Genomic DNA, 23,168 nt, shown 5'->3' with positions numbered 1-23,168 from the left:
CACAGTTTTGATGAGCCAGGAATCTAATGTGGGACCCTAACAGCAACCATCAGCATTGTGGGCCCAGTGTTGAAAGCTGATAATTGGACAGCCTGACTAGTTTGCCTGTTGTTGAGTAACCTCGGTCAACTGTAACAAGGCAGTTGCTTACTTCCCCAGGATTCAAGCTTAAATGCCAATGAAAAGAATGACTGTATAGGCAAGTATTAGGTCCTTCCTATTCAGTGTCGTTCAAGGAACAGCAGTGGCAGCTTTGCCTCAGAACTGGGTGGGGAGTGCCTCACCCCCAGAGTCATATGTACATTATAGCTTGATTAGCACTGGACTAGTGGCCAGGGTATTGGGTCTTGAAGCCCTTAACTGTAATCTGAAAAGTCAGTAGCAGGACATTAGTTTCCAGTGTGCAGAGGAGGTCTAAGGTAATGCTAAGAGCTCTACTTCTGATGGTTGCCACTTATTCAATTCATAAATAGCCCTTTGGTATAGCCTGCAGTGGACAGATGGACAGAAAACACACACAAGAGGTCAAGGGAGCTGTCAGATCATGGAAAGACAGTTCTGTTCTTTAAGGGTTTCTGGTTAAAATAAACAATGACTTGATGACAATGACAAGTAAATTCATTCAAGCAGCTCCTCTCCAGCAGATTCTCAGCTTGTTTGTGTTCATCTCTTATAGGAGCTTTAGCTGGCTGTCTTCCTCCTGGGACCTCTTGACAGGGAGAGGAGAGGTGATAGGTAAGTACTCTCCTTCAAGCCCCATACCCTGAGTTCCAATGTCTTTGTGCCTAGAATTTTCCAGTCCCTAATAGGTTCTTCAGATTTAAAAAGAGAACAGGTGGAAGTTTCCTCTTGCTAATACTGCTCACTTGTGCAAAAGTGAATCACCATTAGGATTGGCTCTTTGGAGTGTCCTTAGAACATAGCATTAAGCCTGCATGAGTGATTCCACCCCAAAGTATCCTCATGTATGGGGAAGCAAAGTCCAACTGAAGGGCCACAACAGAGACAGCCTCGTATAAACTAAAATGCTAAAGACCTATAGTTTCCTGTTGGATTTAACTTCCCTGTTACTGGAGCCCCAAAACCCAAAGTGTACCAGGAGAACAACCAGGAACTTCAGGGTGAGTAAGCAGGAAGCCGAGTGCACAAGAAGCAGAATGTGCAAAAAGCAGCACTGGTTGTGAGTAAGGCTTGCTTATGAGGGCTCAGAACACACACAGGAGGACATATCTATACCCTGGCCCTTTTCTGCAAATTCTCTCACCCTCCAGTGTACAACATAAACAACAGTAGCCTGAGTCACAACTCCTCCCTCACACATAAATTGCTCCTTGGGATCTACAATGTCCAACGATGTGATCAGAGTGGAGGACAAGCAAGAAGTGGGCCTACCAGTTGTCTTTCTCTCTCCTGTATGAAGATTGGGACAAGAAGCCCCCTTCTGTATTTGGAGAGCTCAGAAACCCAGAAATGAAGGTAAGTCCCTGATGGTGAGTTATTTAAAAGTGATTGAGGATCTTTCAGAGTGGTAGGCCTCAGAAGAGTCTAATTACGAAGTAAGACTCTTGCCCCTCATCAGACTGGAAAATGAGAATCCCTGGGCTGTGGGTCTAGAATCTCCATCAAACTCCCTGTTATCCAAACTGGTAGATAAAGTGCACTCCCCAGGGAATGTGGCAAGACCAAGCAGGGCTTTTGTATCACTAACAACTCCCCAGTTGATTATGAGCACCTACACTAAGAACAAGGAGCTGGATAACATGGCTCACATCTATAATTTTAGCATCCTAGGAACCCAGAGGCTGACATCAGGGAATATTGTAGTATGGGCCAGCCTGGACAAAGATGGTCCCAAGACCCCACCTTAACCAATACAAAAACTGGGCATGGAAACACATCCCTGTCACTCTAGTATAAATAGGAGGACCATGGTTCAGGCTGATCAGGTGAAAAACTGAAACCCTATTCAAAGACTAAGGAAAACACAAAGGATTAGGGATATAGCTCAAGTGGTAGAATCCCTGACTAGCAAGTGCTCAAACCCCAATACTTCCCCTAAAAAAATCAAAACAAGGATTCCATTTCTGATAGGCTAACTTAGGAAAGGATTCAGTAATTCCTATTGCCATAGTAGCTGGTCTGTCTCCACAGGGGACCTGAATATATGCATACAGAGACCAGAGAAGGCATATCTGTTTTAAAGTAGAAATGGTAAGATTAACAGACCAAGCGATTATTCTCATTGAAAAGACAGTTTGTTACAGTTTCTGTTAGGGACTGAATTTTGTCCCTTCCCTATTCATATACTCACCTGCTATGAGTCTTGACACTCAGATTCTTAAGAAAAGTGGTAGTGTCTTCTCCTCTGGCATTGAAGGACACGATGCAGATTGGATATGGGATCTCAGAAACCCTTTGGAAGAGAATCTCCTTGCATTCTTCATGAACATCCCCCACCACAAAATAGTAAATTGATTCAATCTGCAAGACAGTGGCACCAATGGTTTATTTCCCTGGCATACCCTAGCCTTACATTGAGGCCAGCAACAATACATTTTCTATAACCTAATGTTTGCATTTTGCTTTAATTGGTAGAAAGCATAGTGACCCTGTACAGTGTTAGGTGAGGACACCAAAAGGTACAGGTAGCAAATAAGAGATTCTGAAAGGTTTCATGGCAGTAACGCCAATCTCAGGCAATGCAGATTATGATTGGCAGATTTGGAGTACAAACTCCTCTGGTGCCATAAATACATTCTGCAGGTTAGGAACATTTGTTTTAAAGTCAATAACCCAAAGTTTAGACTCGCCTCTAGGGCAGAAAGCTTATTAAACATTTCCCAAGGTGGTACCAGATTTCTACAATGCAAACTCAATCTGAGGCAAAATGCAAAAAGAAGGACATGTTCCCAGATAGTTCCCATCTCATTAGTGAAACACATACCTGGGGAAGAAAGATGGTCATGGTTTTATGCAATTGCTCAGGGGCCAGGACAGCCCACCAAGTGTGGCCCGACACTGCCATGCCAAGCCATGAGCAGAACAGAGGAGGAACTTATGTAAGGACATACATACACACGTGTGTCTTAAAACAGGGATTTTTGAGAAACGTTTACCTAACCTAGGTAAAGAACAATTCTAAAGCTACGTAACATCATTTATCCCAGTATCCAAAGGAGTTGGCTATGTATTTGTTCCCCTTCTCCAATTGTAGCAAGACCTATTTGCTTAGCACTAAAAATATTTTTCATTCTTGTTGTTTTCTTTTTATGTATTTATTGTATGAAGATTTCACTGAATATATGTATATGTAATATTCCTATCAAACTCACCCCCCCTATAAAATCCTTCTTCTGGGTTTTAAACAATTTAAAAAAATTCATCATTGGGCCAATAGTTTGGACTAGTGGTAGAGTGCTTGCCTAGCATGTGGGAAGACCCAGGTTTGATTCCTTGGTATCGCATACATAGAAAAAGCCATAAGTGATGCTGTGGCCCAAGTGGTAGCCTTGAGAAAGCCCAAGGTCAGAGCTCAGGCACTGACCTTGAATTTAAGCCCCAAGACTGGCAAACAATAAAATAAAATTTAAAAAGTAATAAAATTATTTTATCATTATATATATATATATATAAATTCTCCCTGCTATATAGAGAAATGTAAAGGAGGAGCCTGTGATGACTGCCTTCCCACAAACCCAACCATACCGCTCCTGCTCTTCCCCAGGGTTCTGCTTTCCCCTGTGTTTATCTCTCCTGCCATTTATGAATTCTGCTGCTTCAGATAAATGACCTAGTTTCAGCTTCTTCACTTGTAGAAAAAAAGAAGGCCATGACTGAGTTTTAAGAAAATGATCTATACTTATGGATGTAAGTGTGTTTTTTTTAAGAATCAGAGTAAAAACTGAAGGAGAGCCAGAAAGATACCAGGCTTTTTACCATCCCTATCAGACTCCAGGCCCTCTTCCTTTCTTTTCTTTCTTTTTTTTGTGGGTCATGGGGCTTGAACTCTGGGCCTATGCGTTGTTTCTGAGCTCTTCAGATCAAGGCTATTGCCCTACCTTTGGAGCCATAGCCCTACTTCCCATTTTCTAGTGATTAATTGGAGGTAAGAGTCTCCTGGTCTGTCTTTTGTGCCCAGCCTGGCTTTGAACCACAATCCTCAGATCTCAGCCTCCTGAATAGCTAGGATTATAGGCATAAGCCACATCGCCTGGTTCCTGGCCCTTTTCTTGATTTCATTTCAAATCCTCATTAGCTGAAGCTAGCAAATGGTCTTCATCTCTTCGAATCTGGGACTTAAGCTCATTAGCAGAGAAGGGTTGACCCATGATTGGTCTCCCGGTTGGTTAGGAGGCTCTGTATGAAACTGATAGGCAGAACGAATGCTCAAAAGAGCAGAGCAGGTGGGGGCAAGAGCCAAGGCTAGGAGCAAGGAGAAGATAAGAGGTGGAGCTGAGACCATCAATAACCCTCCTCCAACATGCACAGAAGTCTTTCCCCCAATCTCTCTTTTTCTCAGCTTTCTGACTAACCTAAGTAAGAATGGGCAAATGAATAGTTTTCAAAATGAATGATAAAGATGGCTCATAAGCTGAAGAATGTCCTTACTCATCAAGGAATTGAAAACAAAACATTACTGAGATTCTACCACACACCAGTCAAAGAGCCATAATCAAGAAAACAATAATTAATACTGACAAGGATGTGGTGGTAGTAAGAGACCCTCATATAATGTTGGAAAACAGTGTCAATTAGTAAGGCCTCAATGGAAATTAGTGTGGAGGTGCCATATAAAACTGAAAATAGAACTACCATATGATCTAAGTATAGCACTCAAGCACATGTCTGAAAGAATGTAAGTCTGCATATAGTCAAAATACCTGTACATCCATGTTAAAAGATGCACTTAACATGGTATCCAAGATACAGAATTAACTGTGTCCATAAACTAATGAATGAATAAATACTTGAACTCAGGGAATGAGCACTATCCTTGAGATTTTTCAAAGCTAGTGCTCTACCACTTGAGCCACAGCTCCATTTCTAGCTTTTTCTATGTCTATGGTACTGAGGAATCAAACCTAGGTCTTCGTGCATGCTAAGCAAGCACTCTACCACTAGGCCAAACTCTTGGTCCCACTTGTAATTTTTTTAAAACATGAGTATGGAGAATGAGAGGGAATGAGAGTTGAATTTGATTGGGGGTATATTATATGCATAAATGGAAATAATGCAGCAAAACTCCTTTGTATAACATATATACACTAATAAAGAAGGAGAAAGATAGAGTAAGTAAACGTGGGGAAGTTGTAAATTTCAGCTAGCCACTTAGAGGCAGAAAACCACACAGAAAAGAAGCAGTACTCTCATATTAATGATTAGGTGAATTGTTCCTCCAGCAAATGCACTCTGTGTCAGTGTTCCTGATGATAAATACTACCTCATGTGAAATGGACTAGATACACTTATTCACAAGAATTTTCCAGCTAGAAACTTAGCATGAGGGCAGGGTCATCCTGTCATAAGCACCTAAAAATGATACATGGCCTATGGCAGGAAATTGACAAGGAGTATCTTCCAGGGTTTGTGAAGTCAGCAGGGAGTGAGGACAGACATCTCTAGTGATGTGGTGGCCTTGATGTCTCTTCTCCTCTGTGCATTGTGTTTCTCTGCTCTAGCAAAGGCTTAAGGGTCTGAAATTCTTCAGCAGAAGTGCTTTTCTTTTGAGATTTAAATAAACTGAAAATTGCCATAACCCACCATCAGTCAGGAATTCCTTTCCTTTAACTATGGAGTTATCTGCTATGCATTAACTTCACTACTTAGCTTGTTAAATTTTCAGTCAACTCTGTTAATCCAGTCTGAAAGGTCCTGCGAGGTGCTTTACACAGAGGTCAGTCACTTACCTTACCCCCAGTCTCCTGTATTCAACCTTTCAGTCTAACATGACATTAGGAAAAACATGATGGCTAGGCACTGGTGACTCACACCTATAATCCTAGCTACTCAGGAGGCTGAGATCTAAGGATCACAGTTCAAAGCCAGCCCAGGCACAAAAATCCATGAGATTCTTATCTCCAATTAACCACCAGAAAATCAGAAATGGTGCTGTGACTCAAAGTGGTAGAGCACTAGCCTTGAGTTGAAGAGCTCAGTAACAATGCCTGAGCCCAGAGTTCAAGCCCCACAGCAAAAACACATGAAGATGAATATGCCACCTATTACTAAATCTCCCTAAATAAGTAAAATCCTTTCTTTTTAAAAAAGAGGGGGCTTTCAGATTGTTATTTGGGGTAAAGAGCTAAAATAAATTATTTAATTCAATACAATAGAGTCATGGAGTATGAATCATGGTTATTATACCCAATTTATAGATGAAGTCACTGAGGCTTATGATAAGTTAATTGACTTGTCCTGGGAGCTTGTTAACCCAAGTTGCCTGACCCCATGAGCTTCAGCCCTGGCTCTCAGCCACCCCATTGTGTTGACTCTTGGCAAGACTTAGCACCTAGTAGAGATGAAGGTAAATCTCAGAACTAGAAACGCAAAGTCATGGGGCAGGGAAGGTAGCCAAGAAAGTCACTCTTTTTTTTTTTTAACTTTCTGGGCTTCCTCATCATCCAAGAGTTCAGATTCCTACATCTGACATCAAAACTGCTGACCAAAAGTTGAGGATGAGGGGCTGAGGAAAGGGTGAGGGAAGGGTTGTCATGGGGATCTTCACCTTTAACCAGTACCTTCAAGATACTGGAGGGCGTGGGCACCTTCTAAGACTCAGCAGCATCAGGGAGACCAAAGCTACTTCCTCACTGACCTGCTTTTCTCTAAGGAGAATGCACACTGAATTTGATACAAATGATACATGGATTCTATTCAGCCTCTTTAGAGTGGGTCAAAAGCTATCACCACTTTATATACCATAAATAGGGCGCTACCTTTATGTTTTTACTTGCAATGTCCCATTCTGTCTGGGTCATTCATTCTGCCACTTCTCATAGGAAAACCATGCATTCTGCCCAGTCAAGGAGACCTGGACATCTTCCCAGCTGCAGTATGGGCAAGAAAGAAGAAACAGGGAGTGGCTGCTTCTACTCTGACTATCCTGTGCCAGCCTGTTGAAACCTGCTCTCTCACTGCCAAAGCATCTTGGTACAAAAAGCTCCACTATCCAAAGGAGCAAATATGAAAGCCAAGCAAAACTACACCAAGAAGGCTAGCATAAATCTGTCTTTCTCCATATAACCTTTGGGGCTAACTCCAGACCTGGACTCTGACTTGCAGACCCTCCCTGAGCCTGTGGCAGCCCTTTGATTTTTCTGATTCCTTCCATGGTAGTCAAAACTAAATCGATTCTAAGTGACTCCTCAGATCCCTCCTAAAACATCTGACTGTCATTGACTTTCTGTCCTTCAAGCCTCAGGATCCTTGTCTCAACGCATCATCCCCCAGAGTACCATAATGCCTAGGCAAAGTCACTTCCTTCGTCCTGCAGAGACTACAAAAATACCTCAATCTGTGCCACACCTTGAGGATGGGAATCAACAATGTGGGCCCACATTTAGCTCCCAAACTCAAGAATATGTGTTATTTCCTTTCCATTCCTTCAATGTCCAACAAAAATTTATAGGCATTGAGGACACAAAAATAAAAATGTTTGATGCCTGCCTAAACCACTATTAGAAACAAACCCATGGACTGATGGGGTCAGGCTATCATCTTGCAGCCCAGCAGAATAGGCTCCTCTGGTAGTGTAGAACTGACACATCCATTTATTCTTACAATATACCAAATTTTACAAACAATGAAAAGCACAGATGTATGCCATCAGGTAGTTGAAAGAGAGGGTGAGGAACAAAACTGGAAAGGGAGGTGTCATGTAGGCAGCCTAGAATCAACAGCCCTCTGGATAAACAGCCCTCTCCCTCCCATGAGCTCTTGCATACTATGTTAACAGGCTTTCAGAACTACCTGGCACACTGCCTCTGCTCATGAAGGCCATGGAAGCTACCAACTTCCATAAGACATGTATCTTGAAACCAAAGGATGCTGGAGAACAGAAAGTCTGTGCTAGTCAGCACAGCTGGGCTCTGAGGCTGCCAACTCCTCACCTGTCAAACAATTCCTCAAAAGCCCCCAAGCTGCCCTTCTCATGAACTATCTCCTTTCCTACAAAATACCATAATTACTCATCCATCAATAGTGCCCTTCAAGTGTTCTTATCAGAGGCATAGTTTGAAGAGCTTTCCTGGACCCTTTTAGACTACACAGCTCATTGTTAATTGTCTCCTTGTTCGGGCCTCCAGGCCCATTGTGGTTACAAAGCCTAGTTCTGAAGAAGCCCACTGACCTATTCTGCATATGGGCTTGACACAAAAAAACAGACTTCAGTGTTCATATTTCTTGGTTCCTCTAATGGCCCACTCATGGAGAGAGATGCTCATTTAAAGCAGGCTGTCATTACTAGACTGTCTGGATGTTTCTATATACTGTTCAAAGGTTCCTTAAGCTTTAAGCTGTTTCTGTTCCTAGTAGACTGAAGCTACATGAATGAATTTGAAGCTTACTGGGGTGGACATGACAGGTATGGAGCAGTGAGAAACCTAACCACTCTCTTTTTTATGCTATTTTCTACTCCCCATAAACCATACATCATGGCGATTTTCTACATGAGACTATTGTGTTTATTAGAATTTGGGGGGCACTACCCACAGATAGGAACAACTGTTAGTAGAACACTGTGGTTTGTATATGCTTTTTTCTCCTCTATGGAGTTTTCAGGTTGCACTGGATGATTGGTGCCCATGAGCTTCTTTCTTCTTCCTCTTTTATAGGACTCCCTGGAATTCAATGAAATTGTTCCAGATTTTCTAGGGTAGGGACAGACCACAGAGAGACAAGAGGCATAAATAAAGGAAATAAAAAGAAGAAAGCAAGGGCACTGGGAGACAGGTGGCCAGAGTTAACTGAAGCAATATAGTTAGGTTCACAAAGGAAGAGCATATTTGGGCATGTGCATACACACATACATACAAACAAAGCCTGGGAAATGTTCCATTTCTTGTATGCTTATTAAGGTATCCAGACACTTGAAATTTTACAGATGTTGAAACAAACATGAAGGCCAAAGAACAAAGTGGCTTATGTTTGGTTCTCCCTTAATGGAAAACATTTGTTCATTGGCCTTTGTGAGGAAAATATGTTTCCAATTTCAAACCATCACCCTCGGAATTGATAAGTGCGGGCTAGTGGGGCCATTATTTAGGATTATCCTGATGCCAATGTGTTACCTCCTTGTCCAAAAGGGACTTCTATAAGTAGCCAGGAAAAGCTTGAAACCTAAACAAACCCCATATTCCTGGGGAAGAGGAAACAACTACACGCTAAATATCTATATCCCAAAGATATGCAGCCCAGGAAGCCAAGACTGGCCAAGGAACCTTTACTGCCCAGAGTGCTTTCCCATCAGCTTACCACTATCCTGAATATCTCCATCACCAGAATGCCCCCACGCAAACATTTGCCTTGTGGCCGAGACATAAAACACCACCATTTAATCACTTCTTCGCAGTAAAACTTAATTTCCCAAAGGTCCCTGTTAAAATATCTATATCAGTACAGAAGCATTAAGAATTGAGTGGACTTATCAACTTGGATATATTTTATCCTGGAAAGCACAAGACAGATCCATCTTATGAAGAGGAACTAAGAATGATTCAGAACACAGGGGCTGGAGAATCACTATTTCCCCATTCTTTCATCATCCTTATTTCCTTGTCTCTATGTCACAATTCTTGAAGGAGACTTTCAAGAACAAGAAAGAAAAGGGCAAGAGTGGAATTAATGAGTTAAAGATGCCCAGGGATGGCCTCATTCCCAACCTTGCTTAATGTTCACTGGGTGTGAGTAACATGTGCCTCCCTCACACTGGCGACCTCAGTCACCTCACAGAGGGAACCTTGTTAAACACATGGGAAGATATCAGGAGTCTCATTTTGATTGGCCCAATTTTGCCATAATCAAGGCTGCCATTTTGATCTCTATCTGAGGCACAGAACTTATTTCTCGGCAGGTTGCAAATTGAGGGGTAAATAAGATGCTAACCTATGAGCTCTTGAATGTCAATGCTGGGCTCTCTGTGGAAGACTCTGGAGCTCTGCAGGAGGGGATCCAGGCCAGGTGAGAGGTAAAGATAGAGAGCATGCAGAGTTAAGCTTGAAATCACCTTGGGGAAGTGAGCTAGCTGCAGATACACTTACAGTTTTGTCATTGGCAGCTTCCAGCAGAGCCTCAAAGCTGCTATCCGCAAGCATAATCATGGGCTCAAAAATCTTTTTTTCAATCCAACTGATGGCAGCAGCTATGGATTCTTCAGTCACAAGAGTAGTATGATCCTGCCACTTCATGGGCTCTTGAGAAACCCTGAAAGGACCACATAGAGCAGTTACCAGGCAGAAGTGGTCTCATGGACATGAACAGTCCTTGAACATCATCTTGATGATAAAGAAGACACTGCCTCCATTCTCTTAAAAATACCAACAAACTGTGTGAGCTGGTTAAGGTAAGTCTATCTTATTCAGGAAAATTTGCTCACTTTTTTCCCATTAGTTTCTTTTTTGGGAAAAAATGGAATGTGCTCTGGCTGTAGCAGAGCATTAGTTGTTAAATCCTGAGAAAATCTGATTAACTAGTTGAAAACTTGAAAATGATGGATGGATATCTCAAAACGAGGAGCCATTTGAATTTACCTGTGCTTGTAATCGCAAATAAGTTGGCCTTATTGTGCATCATAGCTCACTTCCACAACTATGACTGGCTCATACTTGTGGCCCCTTGTGGACTAAGAAATCTGTCTGAGTGGCTAATATGCTAGAGTAAACATTCCAAGAAGGCAAAAGAGCTACATGTTTCAGCACTATTTCCTCCAGTATTAAACCTGAAAAGGATCTGAAATAGAACATTATGACACACCATCCCCCAAATTGTCCTCTATTTTGCTGAAAGGTTTTTAATTTGGAAAAAGAAAAAGTCCATTATTAGATTCCAACATTCCCCACCCCCCAATCTCTGCTTATCGTGATGTTTCTTGTCAGGGAACTACACCCTACTATTCCAGATGAGAAGTTAACACCGATGTCTAAATTCTCATGAATCCAAGAATCCATAAATAATTGATCATGAAAATAGTGAAATGTGAGAAATTCTATAAAGGCAGCCACCTGTTGTTCTGCTTAAAAGAGTCAACTCACAGGAAAGGTCAACTTCAGTTGCAAATTCAGTCTGAAAAAAACAGTAAAATGTGCAGCATTCCCCAAGCTCTAAACTCTAAAATGAGGGACGATATTTGGTTTTACATATGTATTGAATACCATCATTCATGTTTTTACCATGAATTTAAGAAAAGTCTTGTTTCTAAATATCTTCTAATATAAAAACTAAGATGCCTCAAGCAAGACAGGTAAGAGTCTTAAGATTTCTTGTTCACTGAGGGATTGCTGGGAAACTGTACATTCTAGTAGATCCTAAGACAATACTTCCTCACTTACCATAAAGCTAGCTGTATAACTATGCTACATAATTCCAAATAGGTGCCAATTGGCATGATGCTTCATTGAAATTACTGCTTTCTCTGGGAACTTACCATATGATATTAAACTTGGTTATTTGAGCCACTTGCTCTTGGAAGACCATTGTCAAAGCATCTTGACACAATTTAAGCTCCCCCTCCAGAACATCACTGAAATCCAACACTATGGTGATACACTGTTCCAAGATGACACCAAAAATCTGCCGGCTATTGCTGGTGAGCCACTCCATCCGCTGCTTGTAGCTCTCTGCGGCTTGTGTCAAATATTCCACAAATGGATAGATCAGTTCTGATTTAGCTGTCAGCTTAATAAAAACAAAAACAAGTAAGATAGCCACAAAATAAGTCATCTGAAACACAGCAACTGTGCATTTTAAAACAATTGTGTGAATGGCCTTCTAAACCCTGCAGGGTCCAGGAGGAAGAATCTAGTCTTTCAACAGAAAAATCACTGGATGATTCCCTATAGATGATATGAACTATTCAAAATACAGCATTAAAAAAAATGATGCTTCCAGATTGTCTTTTTTTATAGTGATAGATTACTAGGAAAATGATTCTGGGCATTTTTAAGAAATTAAATAGAAGAAATAGGAAGCCATCAAAGGTAGCTAGGAGAAAAATAAGTTCTGGTAAAACTTTTAAGTACAACATGCCAAAAAATATTTCTAAAAATGCTTCTAAACAGGTTAGTATATCTGTCTGGCTTCCTTTATGGGACATTAATCCAATTATTCTTCCTTCTGCTGAGTATCTTGGTCCCTGGGTCCTCTGTGTCCTAGGCCAAGCTCCCCTTAACCTGAATCACCAATCACTTATAGTGACCATTAACATGTCTGGGGATGTCCACAAAAGGTGAGAGACTTGCAAACAATTTCTTGTATGTATAAATAATCAATCTCTAAAGAAAAACAAAACAGGCACAATTTGTAGAGCATAAGGAAGTATAAGACAGAAAAAGCGTAAGAAAAAGTTGTACCCTATTCTGACAAACCACATTTTGAACTTTTAACAACTCCCAGAGCATACCCAAATACCTAAATTGGTCATGAAAAATGTGCTTTCTGGATATACCACATAAATCTACGTTTTAATGTCTCATCTTTAAACCCTTCCCCCCGGTCTCCCTGTGTCTGCCAAGCTCATTCCTAAAGGTACAACATCACTTCTCTGCTGCTGCTCTTGGCCTTTTCAGGTAGGATTCTAACTTCCCTCATCAATTCCTACCTGCTACCCTGCTAGAAACATGTGGATCACAGAGGACAGGGGGTGGATTGTGGAGTGAGGTGGTAAAGAGATAGATGTTTCTAATAGTTATGGCAGTGAATTTAATGTGGTTCTGTTTTAAAATAGACTTAGGACAACAAGCTCAGGATTCTACAGAGATTCTTGCTTAAGGCCAGGTTTACTTTAGAAAATAATTTTGTAGCCATGAACGGTGGATCACGCCTGTAATCCTAGCTACTCAGGAGGCTGAGATCTAAGGATTGCAGTTCAAAGCCAGCCTGGGAACTAAAGAATGTAAAATTCTTATCTCCAATTAATCACTAGAAAATGGGAAGTGGGGTTGTGGCTCAAGGGGGCAGGGTGGTAGCCTTGAGCTGAAGAGCTCAGGGCAGGCTCAGAGTTCAAGCCCCATGACCTACAAAAAAAAAAACAAAAACCAACTAATTTTGTAAGATAAAGTCATTCCTCATATCCATAGGTTTAGCATGGATAAACCAACCTGGGATTGGTCAACCTTGAGATGAAGAACATGCAAAAAACATTGTATCTGTACTGAATATATAGATGTCTTTCTCCACTTTATTAACTAAACAATACAGCATGTGAATTATTTACATAGCCACGTACATTGTATTGGATACTATAATTTACCTAGAGATGATTCAGAGTATGCAAGAGGATATGAACAGGTTCTATGTAAATACAATGTCATGTTAGGTAAGGAACTTGAATATTCTTGAATTTTGGTATCTTCCAGAGATCCAGGATCTGATGTCTCACAGATGCCAAAGGAGTGCTACATTACAAAGCAACAGTCCTAGTTGTACATATATGTACCTTGATATGAACAAATAACTACATATGGATATGATACAACAGGTGTTTCCTTCGGAGATTAATGTCATATTGCTTTCTTCCCTTATTTTCAAAGCAGAACGAAGTGTTGATATACAAATGTCTTCATCTCTGGTCAAGAGCTTCTGCACTAAACTCTACTGGTCAAAACTTCCTTTCCTACATGTCTTGTTCATGACTTCTACAATCTTCCACTGGCCAAAGCAAACCTTCAACTTGAAGGTTGATCACATGTTCTGTGATCTGATGTGTCCCCAGTAGCTCATCCCAAGACGTGCCCATCAAAGGAACTCTGACTTACATTGTATATTTTGCCATCTGCTGTAGTGTACAACCGTGGAAACAGGCCCTCAGCATACCTTGACGTCACAAGTCTCCCCAGAGAAGTCACATAATCTGCATTTCAAAATGAAGTATTATCAAATTTATTTTTATTTCTTAATGTTTTCCTCTTGCACTATTCAAAGTATATTCTCAATAATACCAACAATTTATAATGCTTTGTATTCCATTCTAAATCATGAAGTATTTCTAGATGCTATGATAAATGAAGCTGTTTGTAACATGTGTAAATAGGGTAGGAGAAGGGTTTGTTTCTTGATTTATTACTTCTTGGTCCAGAACAATTAAGGCAAAGGTAAAACGAAATTGTGTTTAAGGAACCAGGAGTTTGGCCTAGTGGTAGAGTGCTTGCCTAGCATGCACGAAGACCTGGGTTTGATTCCTTAATACCACATACAAGAAAAAACTGGAAGTGGTGCTGTGGCTCAAGTAGTAGAGTTCTAGTCTTCAGAAAGCCCAATGCTCAGGCCCTGAATTCAAGCCCCAGGACTGGCAAAAAAGAAAAAAGAAATTGTGTTTAATTCCTAAAAGCTTTTATTGAAGACTTGGCCTTAGTTTTCAGAACTTAAAATCTATAACTTAGATACTATCTATTGTTCTTTCAGATGGAGATTGGTGATGAAATAAGTGAAATGAACCAAACCACAGATATGAAACAGTCAAACACAATGTTAGAACCACAAGATTCTGTGCTCATCAGAGTGTAAGTGCAGCTGTGTAAGCATCCATTGTACACACTCACTACGCATCACTATATACTAAACATAGGGCTTACAGCAAGGAAATACAATGTTGCCTAAAGTGTATTACTACTCCTTCATAGAACTTCCAGATGTCTGAGGATAAACTATGACCTGGCAGGGCAGATGAAGTAAGGCTTCTCAGAGATAGATGATTTTATAATAATAATTGGGGTTGTGGTTACTGTAATCATTAAGTTCCAAAAGCAGTATTGTGGGGGGGGTGGGGGAGGGAGGGTAATGGGGACCAAGACATGTGAAAGGTTATCAATGTATGTGAATTAATGCACCTTCTATCTGGCAAATGTCATGTAACCCTTTTATTAATTACAATAAAAAATATATTAAAAAAAGCAGTATTGTTGGTCCCAATACTTCCTTGTTTCTGCCTTTCTAGGAAGGCATGGCAAAGACCAACTTAGTAGGACTGAAAGTTTAAAGCTAGATTTTAAAACTGGAGTTTAAAACTGGATAATAAAATTTCCAAGTTTTGATGTCCAACTCTGTACAGATCAATTTAGAATAGTTACAATCATTACCCATATGGAATAAAGCTGCCAACAGAAATGGCGAAGAATTTGGGGATTTTTGTTTGTTTCCGTTCCTGAAGCTTGAACTTCGGGCCTGGGCACTGTCCCTGAGCTTCTTTTGCTCAAGACTAGCATTCTACCACTTAAGCCACAGTGCCACTTCTGGTTTTCTTGTGGTTAATTGAAGATAAGAGTCTCCTGGACTTTAATGCCTGGCTGGCTTCGAACTGTAATCGTCAGATTTCAGCCTCCTAAGTAGTTAGAATTATAGGTGTTAGCAATTGATACCTGGCTGAGATTTTGATTTTTTAAATAGTATTTCTGACTGTTAAATAAATGACTAATTCAGAATTACTGAATAAAATCACAGTAATGGAAATGCCCTGCTTAAATGAATGCTCATCAACTGGGATACCATTGATACATTGAACAGGACAGCTCCTGCAGAAAGGGGCTACATTGAAAAACACTCAGCAACCTAACTCCTAGGCGAACAATCGTCATAAATAAAAAATGTAAAACCCTAGACCCTCACACATTTTCATACTTCCTGAAAGGGCAGTACTACTAAAAGCAAGGAACCAACATTTTAGCTACACATACTGCGCATGCCTGTAACCCCAACATTCAAGAGGCTGAAACCGAAAAATCAGGAGCTTTAGGTGTGCGTATGCTACACAGTGAGATCTTGTGTCAAAAAAGAAAGAAAGGGGTCGAGTGCATGGCTTCATGATAGAGTTCTTGCCAGGAATTCATGAAGCCCTGGGTTTGATTCCTTGGCACCACAAAGATGAAAAACAAAATTTTTTTTAAGTTTTTAAATGGAGAGGGGGGCCGGGCACAGGTGGCTCATGCCTGTAATCCTAGCTACTCAGGAGGCTGAGATCTAAGGATCACAGCTCAAAGTCAGCCCAGCATTAAAGTCCAGGAGACTCTTATCTTCAATTAACCACAAGAAAACCAGAAGTGGCACTGTGGCTCAAGTGGTGGAATGCTAGTCTTGGACAGTGCCCAGGCCCAGAGCTAAAGCCCCATGACCAACTGAAAAAGAAAAGGAAAAAAAAAAAAAAGAGGATGGTAGGAGGGAGTAAGGTTTCATAAAATGAAGCATTTTACTTATCACCCAAACAGACAGGGGAGCCGGGCATCGTGGCTCATATCTGTAATCCTAGCTGCTCAGGAGGCTGAGATCTGAGAATCAAGGTTCAAAGCCAGCCCAGGCACTAAAGTCTGTGAGACTCTTATCTCGAATTAACCACTAGAAAACAGGAAGTGGGGTTGTGGCTCCAGGGATAGGGAGGTAGCCTTGAGCTGAAGAGCTCAGGGGCAGCGCCCTGGCCCAGAGTTCAAATCCCACAACCAAAAAAACAAACAAACACAAAAAAAACCCAGCAGGGACTCAAAGAAATAATAACAATAAAATCTATAAAGCTTGGCACCAGTGACTCACACCTGTAATCCTAATTACTCAGGAGAATAAGATCTGAGGATTACGGTTCAAAGCAAACTCAGGTACAAAAGTCTGAGACTCTCTTTTTCAATTAACCACCAAAAAATCCAGAAGCAGATCTGTGGCTCAAGTGGTAAAGCAGAAGTAAAAATAGTAGAGCCTTGAATACAAAAAAGCTCAGGGACAGCACTGAGATTAAGCCCCACGACTGGTACAGAGAGAGAGAGAGAGAGAGAGAGAGAGAGAGAGAGAGAGAGAGAGAGAGAGAGAGAGAGAGAGAGAGAGAGACAGAGAGACAGAGAGACAGAGAGAGAGACAGAGACAGAGAGAGACAGAGAGAGAGACAGAGAGAGAGAGACAGAGACAGAGACAGAGACAGAGACACAGAGAGAGACAGAGAGAGAGAAACAGAGACACAGGAAGAAAGACAGAGACAGAGAACTGTAGAACACAGATAGAAACTCCTTAACAAAATACTTGCCAACAAAGTATAACAACTAATCAAAAACAAAGTCATACACCATGATTAAGTTAGATTTACCCTAGGGATGAAATGTTGATTCAACATATGTAAATCAATAAATGTAATACAGCACATTATCAGAACCATGGGAAAGAATCATGTAATTATTTCAAAAATGCAGAAAAGGCCTTTGATATAATATAATATCCTTTTATGATAAAAGTTCTGGAGAAGTTTGGAAAAATCTACAGCCATCATCATACTAAATGGTGAAAAACTAAAGCCATTTCCTTTAAAATCAGGATGCTTAATTTTCCCACTCATTTTCAATACAGTATTAGAATTCCTAGGCAGAACAGTGAAGCAAGAGAAAGAGACAATACTGACCAAGATGCACTGTACTCATTAACTGACATGTTGAATTGTAACTCCTTTGTATGGCAACTTAAAGATAATAAAAATAAAATTTTGAAAGATGAAAGAGAGGGGGGAAAGAGGGTGAGAGAGAAGGAAGAAGAAGAAAAAGAGGAGGGGGATGAGGGAGGATGGAGGGGAGGAGAAGAGAGGAGAAGGGAGAAGAGAGGAGAGAATAATTGGCTCCATCAGTCTAGAAGGAAACTGCATATCCCAGCAGGACATCTTTTGGAGTATGGGTAAACATAAATAACCTCCATATAATCATTAAAAAGAATGAAATTAAGCCTTGCTAATACTGAATATGAGACCTGAGAACAATACCTCTGTATAACACACATATGTTTGGAGGAACTTTCTACTGTTAAGAGATGTGAGATTCAAGCATAGTCAGGAACCTTTGGTTTCAATGAGACTTCAGAAATGACTGAGCCTCCTCAAATGTGACACGGCAATGTCCTGGCTGCTTATGGATGTTATACCTTCACATTGTGGGAATCCAATTTGTGACATAATCTGTGTCAAGGTCAATTTGTTGCTCTTAAGCCCATGAAGTTGAAGCCATTGCTTGGATGAAATGAGATTCTGCTTGGCCAAGTCTGCCCTGGAGTTTTTCAGTTCCTCCTGCTTCTGTAGCTGTTTCCCAGAGACGATAGGAAATAAGCTTGTTTCCTCCATTTCCAAATCAGCAACTAAGTCATCGAGACCTCCTGTAACAACAATAATGAAACTTAGATTTCTTAAAACTTGGAATGTAACATCAAGATCAATTAATTTACTATAAATCATAGTAGAATTCTATCCTGTAACAACAATAATGAAACTTAGATTTCTTAAAACTTGGAATGTAACATCAAGATCAATTAATTTACTATAAATCATAGTAAATTTCTACTTACCAGTTAAAGGTATAAGCTAGACACATTGGCTCAAGCCTGAAATCCTAGATACATAGGAGATGGAGATAGAGGGAAATGTGGTTCCAGGTTAGCTAAACGAAGGTGGACAAAATGAAGTTCTTAAGACTCCATCTCAGCCACTTGTGGTAGCTCACCCCTGTAATCCTAGCTACTCAGGAGGCTGAGATCTAAGGATCAAGGTTCAAAGCCAACCCAGGCACAAAAGGACCTGAGACTCTTATCTACAGCTAACCTCTAGAAAACAGGAAGTGGGACTTGGTTCAGGGTTAGGGTGGTAGCCTTGAGCTGAATAGCTTAGGGACAGAGCCCAGGCTGAGTTCAAGCTCCATGACCCACCAAAAAAAAACAAAAAACAAAAATACCAAAACTCCACCTCACCCAATGCCTGGGTGCAGTGGCATACACCTGGTATCCCAACTGGGGAAGCACCATGGCTGGGGACAGTAACACATGACTATTATTCCAGTGACACAGGGAAGCACGAGGCGGAAGACCGCTATCCAAGCCAGCCTGGGTATAAAATGTAACCCCACTTCAAAAATAACCAGGGCAAAAAGGGACCAGAGACAAGGCTGAAGTGGTAGAATTACTACCTAACAACCAGTAAGCTCTGAATTCAGTCTTCAGTACAAATATATTTGTTGACAAATTAGATATGCACACTAATACTGAGGTATCCATAAAATTCAATATCCATATATCCATATACATATATATATATGTACACACACATACATACATACATAGTTTTCCCTATATGTCAGTTAAAATTTTTTGCATTATCTGAACAATTCTTTTTTTATTTTCTTTTTTTGTTTTTTGCCAGTCCTGGGACTTAAACTCAGGGCCTGGGCACTCTCCTTGGACACCTTTTGCTCAAGACTATTGCTCATCCACTTGAGCCAGAGCACCACTCCCGGCCTTTTCTGAGTATGTAGTACTCAGAACCCAGGACTTCATGCATGCTAAGCAAGCACTCTACCACTAGATTATGCTCCCAGCCCAATTCTAAGGTAGGACTTTCTTTCTTTCTTTTTTTCTTTTTTTTCTTTCTTTCACCAATCCTGGAGCTTGAACTCAGAGCCTGAGCACTGTCCTTTGGGCTTTCTGAAGGCTAGAGCCCTACCTCTTGAGCCACAGCACCACTTCCAGCTTTTTCTAGGTATGTGGTACTGAGGAATCAAACCTCAATCTTCTTGCATGCTAGACAAGCATTCTACCACTAGGCCAAACTCCTGGCCCCAGTCAGATTTACTTCTATAACTAGAAAGATTCACAGCTCTCCCATTTTGGAAAACAAACACTTGCTCTAGAAGTTGTACTACACATAGCATTTTGAATCTAGTGAGACATTTTGAATCCAGTGAGGATAATGCAGACAAGACACTGAGGCCAAATGGCTGAGAAGTAATGACAGGTGGGATCAGACTACAGCTCAGCCCTGCAGGAACACATGCATCTACCTCTGGATGCCTCATTTCTGAGTTTGTGCTTTAAAATTGGACATAACCATTCTGCCTACTCGAGCCATCTGTCCTAGGATCAACTGAACTCGTGTGTGACACACTAAACTCTTTCCCAACCTACCTAAATATAGCTGCCATACACAAGAGGTAGAGAGTAGCCAAACTTCAACCCACTCACCAAAATGGACCAAAAGAATAGAAAACTCTGGGCTGCAAACCTTTTTCGAAGATAAAAATACTCTACATTCCCATCTTAAAAATGCATTTCCTGAAAATATCAATGTTATGTATGACATGGAAATTCAAAGATAAAAATCAGTTGGACCCAAGCCAGGAAGGTTTTGTGAAACAAATATTATAAGCAAACATTTACAAAGCATTATCATATACATGTCAATAAAAATGTCCATGAGGTACATATATTCTTGCTCCCATTTCACAGATGTGAAATCTAAGACTAACTTGCTTATAATCTCATGGCTGGAAGGAAGGATAGCTAACATTCATTTTTTAAAATTTACTTATTTATTTTTATTGTAAAGGTGATAGGTTTCAATTAAGTAAGTCAGGTAATAGTACATTTCTTTCTTAGCACTGTCATTTGTGGCTAACATTTTTACCCAGGCAATTGAGCTGCAGAGTTCGTGTTCTGTGACTTATTATAATAGAAACAGCTGAAACCGCTTCCATTTTATCACAAAGCTTTCTCAGGTCTATATCAGGGCACTAATAGTTCAGGAGTATCCTAACCCCTCAGGAGGCTGAGCTAGGAAGATCCTGGTTGGAAACCAGCCTAGGCAGGAAATTCCATGAGACTCTTATCTCCAATATACCACCAAAATGCCAGAAGTGGATCTGTGTCTCAAGCGGTAGAGCAGCAACCTTGAGCAGAAAAAGGGGACAGGGCCCATGCCTGTTCTCCTACTTCAAGAAGTGACTGCACCTCTCTTCAATAACACACCTGCATATCCTAAGCTATGACTAGTGCAGGAATAGATGTGAAGATGCTCAAATTGCACATGGATAACCATATCATACAGGAAAGGGACATGTGAAAATAAATTATCTAAGTGTCAGCCTCATTTGATAATTCCGTGTTGTCTTACTTTAAGCATTTTCTAGTCCCCAAATTCCCAGTCATAGGAATCTGGGAAGGTTAGAAGAAATCATAGGATATGAAAGAAAAGGCAAACCAGTGCTTCAGCTTTGTCTCTGGGATCTGTCCACAAAGACTTCAGCTAAAGTTCTTTTTAAATTAGGTCAGCAGTTCCTATAGAAACAAGTAAGGGAAGCTCAGAAGAAAGATTTCTCATTATTTCATCATTTCCAGTTAATCTTTCTCTTCCCTGAAACACACCCATCTCATATATTGCTCTTGCTGGAGAGAGCCACTTGTTAGATTTTAAAAGAACACATCTATAAAAACTACCCTAATAAGGTAGAGTTTACAACTTAAAGAGGAGTTCAGAAGAGTCAAGACATGTTTCATTTTTAAACCAAAGGGACATGATACTTAAACCCTTTTTGATTTTGATTTAATTCAATCAAAAAGGACACATCTTTAGCCCACACAAAACAACCAAATTTCCCAGTCTAAGGTACATGTCTTAGTCTCTTGTGCTCGTGTGTGTGCATGCGCACTGTGTGTGTGTGTGTGTGTGTGTGTGTGTGTGTGTGTGTGTGTCTGGGTATCTGCATGTGTGCCATTCCTAGGGCTTGAAATGAGGCCTGGGTGCTGTCCTTGAGCTTTGTTGCTCAAGGTTGGCATTTTACCATTTGAGTCACATCTCTATTTCCAGCTTTTTTGGTGCCTAACTAGAGATGAAAGTCTCACAAACTTTCCTGCCTAGGGTAGCTTCATACTACAATCCTCAGATCTCAGCTTCCTGAGTAGCTGGGATGAGCCACCAGCCTCCAGCTCATAAGACTTTTTAAAAATTTTTGGATGAATGATAGACTCTATTGGATCTGAGAACCTGTATGATTCATATTGAGTCAGACCTTAAAGCTAGGAGTTTATAGCCTGAGAATATCTGTAATTGTCAGAAATGAAAGGAACTAGAAAATGGAACTTGGCCAGAAAGAGAGAAAGGATCTTCTACTGAAATGGGACAAAGAGCTCTTTTCCTGAGCAAGGAAGATAGCAGACAGTCTTGAGCAAAGTATACCCCACAAACAACACACACACACACACACACACACACAGCTTGCATGCTTGCTTTTCCATTTCCAAGCTCATCCCAGAATACTCTCTTGTATAGAATCTTAGCCTGCCTCCTTTGAGCTTCTAGAGCTGATCTCAGCAACCTCCCACAGCTTCTCCCAGGAACGCCTTAACTTGCTTTAATATTGCATCATTGTGGCCTTGGATACTTCAGGTTTGTCCTCTCTAGACTAAAAGGAGATTCCTTGATTCTCAGTGCAGAGTATGATGGTTGAGATTAATTAAATTGATCACTCAGAACTACTGAGAGCATCCTATTTTTTTCTCATATAAGGCAAATATTCTCAGTTCTAAGAAAGCAGAGCTGGGTATGGTGGCTCATGCCTGTAATCCTAGCTACTCAGGAAACTAGATCTGAGAATCAAGGTTCAAAGCCAGCTCCAGCACGAAAGGACCTGAGATTCTTATCTCCAATTAACCTCTAGAAAACAGAAAGTGGGGCTGTGACTCAGGGGTAGGGTGGGTAGCCTTGAGCTGAGATCTCAAGACAGTGCCCAGGCCCAGAGTTCAAGCTCCATGAAGAAGATGGAGGAGGAAGAGGAGGAGAAGGAAGAGGAGGAGGAGGAAGAAAGCTAAGACCAGGAAACAGCTATCTTTCCAAAACAGATATTATTTTCTGGATGTAACTATGCTACTTATTAAAAGTTTCCTTCATATGAAATTTTTTAAAAATTAAAGGACAGAAGAACCCAGAAGTCAGAAATAACACATATAGGAGGAGGGCAATGATCTAAGTTTAAGAAGCTATTCCAAGTGATCAAGTTTGGAGAAAAGGGAAAGAATTTCCTTAATAGAGGAAGAAGTGAAAAAGCAAAAAATGGAAATGAATGTTATGGGTAGGCAAAGGTTTTGAGAAAAATAGAAAGGTAAATAAGCTGGCACAAGTCGATAGGCCCAGAACAAAGGAAGTAGGAGGTCCCAGACCTGGCTTCCTACCCAGAGTGGGAGTCAAG

General features: G+C 40.7%; 1 protein-coding gene across 7 annotated transcripts in view; it reads right to left on the bottom strand.

Moving 5' to 3' along the window:
* Vwa3b (von Willebrand factor A domain containing 3B) overlaps nt 1–23,168 on the bottom strand; it is a 197,238-nt gene that overhangs the window by 171,407 nt on the left and 2,663 nt on the right. For all 7 annotated transcript variants that reach the window (XM_090336461.1, XM_090336462.1, XM_090336458.1 and 4 more), the window contains exons 2-6: nt 18,088–18,315; nt 13,968–14,062; nt 11,639–11,889; nt 10,257–10,419; nt 2,312–2,481 (exon numbers count right to left, since the gene is read on the bottom strand). In XM_090336461.1, the coding sequence (XP_090192587.1) occupies nt 2,312–2,481; nt 10,257–10,419; nt 11,639–11,889; nt 13,968–14,062; nt 18,088–18,315 (907 nt within the window). The remainder of the gene's footprint in view (nt 1–2,311; nt 2,482–10,256; nt 10,420–11,638; nt 11,890–13,967; nt 14,063–18,087; nt 18,316–23,168) is intronic.

Source organism: Megascapheus bottae, chromosome 7 (genome assembly GCF_031878675.1).
Source record: "Megascapheus bottae isolate mThoBot1 chromosome 7, mThoBot2.hap1, whole genome shotgun sequence".
Classification (NCBI taxonomy): domain Eukaryota; kingdom Metazoa; phylum Chordata; class Mammalia; order Rodentia; family Geomyidae; genus Megascapheus; species Megascapheus bottae.
This window is presented reverse-complemented; position numbering and strand designations above follow the sequence as displayed.